We start from the raw sequence: 5,952 nt of genomic DNA on the forward strand, positions 1-5,952 counted from the left end.
GTATTTAAAAAAAAACTATTTCAAATCTGTCCACGTGGACATCCGGGGAGGGGGGTAGGGGTTTGGCAAATGTCCACGCTTGTCCACGGAGGGGGAGGAGGGGGTCAAAAATCTCATTTTTCTGTCCACGTGGTATCTGAACGGCCCCTAAGCTGTACATCCAAGAAATATTCTTTGGCTGTACAAAAAATCCCCTAGCATGCAATGGTGGTAGTTGATCAACTTGTGCATAAAGTAATTAGCCAAGACAATAAAAGGAATATTTCTTGTGTTCAATAAGGTAGTTGATCAAGTTATGCTTTAAATATTTGTCGAGGACACCAAAAGGGATATTCATTGCGTGCAATGTCGGTGGTTGTCCCATTGAAGCATAAAATATTCATCCAAGACCCAACCTAAGGGAAATTGGTTGAATGCAATGCAAGCAGATGTTTAATCTATGCCTGAAATATTAATTTCGGTGCAGGAACTCTGGATTGGTAGTTGACTGATCTATGCATAAAATATTTTAGCAAGTCCACCCGCATTTTATTTAATTACTACCACAAAACATTACATTAGGCGCATTTTCCTCATGACAATGCATTGCCATGAGGCAAATGCGCCTAATGTATTGTATTGGTTTTAAACAACATGGAAGACCGTTTGACCGTTGTAATAGTCAAAACCAACAGTTTGAGAACGCGGATATTAACTTCAAGATCAAGTTTTTTTCGGCATTCGACTTAAGTAAAGAAGGGACTTCGAAAGGACAGAAAGTACAAATTTTAATCAGGTTTTTATGGATTTTGGATTATTGATCTCATTCAACATAAGCACAGCTATTACAATGTGGTTTGTGAATTTAATATGTAGTATATTATAAGATGTTCAGATTTAGCTTGTTAATGGCGATTTTTGCACGTGCCATTGTGTACTACACGTTGATAGGATTGAAGTGTAGTGCATACACGAATTAATCAAACTTGTTTGTTTTTCGTTACTGTTCTTTTATGATCAAGTCCTGTCCTTCTAGCAGGACCAGATGCTGAATATTTCAAAAGGTTTTACTTTCCAACTAGAAAAGTGATTGTTAGAAGAAAGAACAGATCGCTTTTAAACTTATCCTTCTGGATTTCTGTGTGTATTCTACGTTTCGTTTCATATGGCATTTTGCATACTCGTATTCGGTTTAACGGATTCCGTCATCAACTTCGTTGGCCAGTACAAATCTATGGACATCGTTCGTGTGCTTTTAGCTTTGTTTTATTCAATGTGTTCATTTTTGGTATATTGTTATTACCGTGCTATTTAGTTACTTTTTGCCTTCTTCAAATGTATGAGGTAGTGGTATCGACCAGATTTTCAAATTTCCAGTGTATACGTTAAACCTAACTATAACATCCTATCCCATCTCCACCGTACGTTCCTTTATGAATTACAAGGTATGGTCAGTTATTTCGATTTTTCGTTACTTGTCAATGGAATTTTGTGTTGGTAATATTTCGACTCAAACAAACGCTGCTTTATGGAGATATCTAGCATATTCATATGTAGAAACATGCTCACAATAAATGAGTTTTACAGTAGGGATTAAATTTAAATGAAATGCGAGTCTAGTGACTTCTTCTGGAGTCCAGCTCAGCAATGATAACATACATTAGGGATAAGCATATGTAATCTACTTAAAGGCTGTTGTCAACTGCAAATCATTACAATTTAAACTTCAGTTTTAGGAACCGTAAAGTATCATTTTTGCTCAATTCAAATTGGTAAATCACTCAACGAACAGCTCCGATCGAAACTTTTCAATTTTTTATAACCTCAGCTTATAATTAAACAATTATTAAAAGTAAATTTATCTGTAAAGCTAATATAAGAAAAACCAAAAAAGACACTCACTAATAAAGATATAATCACAGATGTCGTTCGCTAAGAACAAGCTAAACATAAATGGGAAAACTTGAACAAAATATTACACTGATTTTACATTTTATGGACTTTGCGGGAGCAAGTGAATTGTTTCAGCAGTACAACTTAAATGCATCATGTAAATGTATTAGTCAAGCCAATCCGGTGTGTTTGTCTTAGATCAATTGTCACCGAAACAGTTCACCTAGAAGCCAGCAAAAGAGCTTTTCAAAAAAGTGAAACCCATCTACCGCCAGAATATCTTTCCAATGAGATAAAAACATTCTCTTATGATTACACTCTGTAATTTACAGAACAAAACACTCTTTTCACTTTTTTGAATCAAATGAAATTCATAACATGCTAACCTAAATTTAGAATCATGAAGTGGCCCAACTTGCGAAGAAAGAAGGACTTAATTATCATTTGTTTGTTAGGTAATATAAAGAAGAGTAAAATGTGTCCAACTCCTAATCAATTAACACTCTGATCATCAACTTGATTTTTTCTCTTAATACCTAGCACTCGAACCTGGATAAAATAAAACTCTTATCTTTATAATCATATAAACTTCACAATTAATCATAGTGTAATATGAATATATAAGGTACATATGTTATCTTCAGCATTTTCATTCATCGCTAAGGAGACGCTGATCTAATTTCAATCCGTTGCGGAAGGCAATCTTTTTTCTTCTTTTTTTTTAATTGTTGTTTTCGAGGGGGTACGATGCTTGACGAAATTTAAAGAAAAAATCAAACAAAACGTTCTTGGCCGAGCAAAGCTTCTGGCGTCCTTGCAGGTATCAAACTTTTCAAAATGTGTCCTGAGCTCGATTCACAGATTTATCACTCGGTTGAACCGTTATCAGATATCACCACGTTCAGTCAGCCAGTTTTACTGACCCATCATCGTTGCTTGCAACCACATCACCGGCAGCCTTATCACTGCCATCTATATCTCATCATCATTCCCTGAAATTAAGCCATGGCTTGCAATTTTTTTCTTCTTTGAAACGGATCCATTTTGCTGGTCCTATAGTTGTGCTCAGATTACGTAGTATAAAAATATATGTAAATATATGTATATGTATGTATGCAATTATGCGGGTGGATAAATAGCGTTATCTCCTTTCAAATGTGATCCACAACTTTTTGGCGCATCATCTCTTGTAAAAAATCTTCAATTTGTTCCTTAACATGCTAATGTATTATCTTACAGTCTCATCAATCAAAACGTTTCAATGTCAGAAAAATATCCTTTCGATGCCGCTGGTTCTTAAAATTCTTCCAGAATTTTATCAACGTTGACACTCTGGCCGGATTTGACCGTTTCTATGATCTTGTTGACGAACTCGGTAGAATTTCCGGCAATTTTGACTTCTGAAAATTGTTAAGAAAAACGGGAGTATTAGTTTACAAATAACTAAAACAACAGTTCACGGAAAACTTACTCGTTGCTGCCTTGACTATGCTGTCCATCTTTTGGGCATACTCTTCCGAAGATTCTGTTGGGACTTGACTGCACTTGTTGACCAGGATGTGTTTGATTTGGGCGATTCCGGTGAGGAGACGTTCTGAAAGGTGATTGAGACAAGCGAAATTAAGATGATTTTGCTAATCAATTCAATTTTCGGAAGTAGGCAGTTCTATACTGCCGCTGGAAGCATAAGTGTCACATGTGCTATGGAACTCCATAGAACATGTGACACTTATGCGTCCACCGGCAGTATATAGAAAGCTAAAACTTTACTGGGAGCCATAGAGATAGCACATGGGAAATATGTTGGTTGTAATGAACTCAAATTCAAAGATTTATAAATTAGAGTGTAAGGCGTTAGCAATATCAATAAACAAAAAAAAATAATGTTCGGTTTTCCGCGAAAGTTAACGATCGGGTTTTCACGAATTGTGTTGTAATTTTTATTGTGAAATAAGCCGGTTTGCTTCGGCCTATTTTGTTCCAGGCCATCCTGAAAGTAAGTTGTAGTTTTTAAGATCCGAAACTCTCTAAATAATATTGGTTATTTTTATTTTATTTAGCCAATAAGGCTGGAACAAATATCAATTTCTTCTTTTGGCACTTCCCATTCCTTCGATTTTTCCAAAAATCCTGAAGGAAGGAATTAACAAAATTTAAGTTATTTTATTAGAAAATTTAATAGAATGTTCGAAAATTCAAATAGGTATTTGAAAGAGTAAAAGTCAAACTGAAGAAGGGAATTGTATCATCCTTCGTATTCTAGGCATTTTAAATTCATGAGATGTTAGCTAGACCATGCAATGCATTAAATCCACTTCGGATGAATATGGACAGAATGCAGTACAAGATAATGATCTAATCCCTCACGATACCAGTTGCAAGAAGCACGTTGGCGGGTTGAGACAAGTTGCTTACATACTCCCAACAGATTCCCGGTTATTGTGTACAATTTCAAATATTATTTGGAATTTGAGCTTAATTTGTCCCATGATGTACTCACTATGTTCGGTTTCCAAGCCGTACAGCTTCAGCTTGTTGGCCTCGTGCTGAGCCTTCTTCTTCAACCGACAGGCGCGAGAGGCGAGTTTATTTTTCTCCTTCCTCGTTTTGGGCCTCGCATTGAAGGGCAGCTCGCTCACCGGAGTCATGTCGTTTATCACTCGTCCTAGCTTATCCAGCTCCTTGCCGATGCTGTGCAGCTTTTTCGGATTCGGAGTCAAATCATTGCCATCTCCCTTTCGAGCTTTTCCACTGTGCTGTAAACGAAGGTTCTTGAGAGAATTAGCAAGAATACAGAGAAAGCTTTAATTGGAAACTGATCCCAACGGATAGCGCACGGCGCTTGGGGAGGGCAGAGTTTGGAATAGAGAAGGTTAGCGGAAGTAACTCTGGACCAACCCCCGTCGGCGTTTAGCGACACTTTGGACGTTAGATAGGACTACAAACCTTGATGCCGCGCACATAGCAATGGGGACTGAAGACCGGATCGGTTATCTCGTTCAACACGTGCGGATCCTCGGTTTGGGTTTTGATGACCAGCCGTTGACCCTTGGGACCCTTAGCTTGTACGTTGTACTGCCAGAAATACCGCTTGGCTTTCGAACTGCTGGAGGGACCTCCATCGGATGACTTGTTGGCGTCCTCGTTGTCTGATTCTTCTATAAAAATAAATATTGCAGAAAACCCGAAAGAAATTCTTAGAATAAATCCATGAAATTTATCAATATGAAACATTCCCACTAATATGAGGGCATTCCAGTAAGTAACGGATCAAAGATTTATCAACATTTAAAATAAGGGGATTGACCTTAACATTAAAGAAAGCTCACCTTCTCCGCTAGAATAGTCCTCGTAGTGGTCGCTATCGTCAGAGTATCCTTCGTCATGCGAAAAATCGGGTGCCTCCGGGCTCAGTACGCTACCGGTACTGAGGGAGGACGTCGATCCGGCTTCTGCTAAGCTGCCTGTCGAAAGCAAATGAGGACGTGGTTCTCTCCGTTGCCACATCATCATTTCCATTCCCATGTGGGTCGGGGCCGAGGATGACAGACGAGACATAGTACCTCCACTTGTGCCACCACCACTGCCGGCTCCTCCAACTCCCGAATGACTGGAACCGGCCTGGGCCTGTAGGTGGTGTAGCATGCGACGACCACTGAAACCTCCCGGCGAAGTTCCTGCCATAAGGACCGATGAATTGCCCGGTACCGATTGTCCCAAAACCATTCCGCTACGATCTGCTGAGTTGTTGCTCATCAGAAGTTGTTGGAGCGTGGAATACTTCGGGTTGTACTGCACCTGCCCTACATTGCCCGGGTTACGACTTAGACCATTGTTGTTGGACATAGTTGAAGCTGTGTCATTTTGTTCTGCGTTGTTCAAACGGTTATTGTTGATGGCATTGATCTTGAGCTGTTGCTGGAGTCGATTCTGTGGTGGCGGTGTGTGGGTCTGGGTGTAACCTAGAGATGGACTGGAACTGTGACTGCCGGGTGAAAAAGCTGCTGGTGAATGGAGTGTATTTGAGGTGTACGGTGATACAGAGATTTGAGTGTGATCATCAATAATGGGAAGAATAAG

At 39.1% G+C, this 5,952-nt stretch overlaps 1 protein-coding gene across 1 annotated transcript; it reads right to left on the minus strand.

The window, feature by feature from the left end:
- Nucleotides 1-771: 771 nt before the first annotated feature.
- On the minus strand, nt 772-5,869 carry LOC129760926 (protein CREBRF homolog). The gene is made up of 5 exons (XM_055758610.1): nt 5,202-5,869; nt 4,819-5,030; nt 4,373-4,628; nt 3,344-3,466; nt 772-3,272 (listed from the first exon to the last, which is right to left on the minus strand). The coding sequence occupies exons 1-5, from the start codon at nt 5,716-5,718 to the stop codon at nt 3,169-3,171; spliced, it is 1,212 nt and encodes a 403-aa protein (XP_055614585.1). The 5' UTR covers nt 5,719-5,869; the 3' UTR covers nt 772-3,168.
- Between the last annotated feature and the right edge of the window lie 83 nt (nt 5,870-5,952).

This window comes from Uranotaenia lowii, unplaced genomic scaffold, assembly GCF_029784155.1.
Source record: "Uranotaenia lowii strain MFRU-FL unplaced genomic scaffold, ASM2978415v1 HiC_scaffold_845, whole genome shotgun sequence".
NCBI lineage: Eukaryota > Metazoa > Arthropoda > Insecta > Diptera > Culicidae > Uranotaenia > Uranotaenia lowii.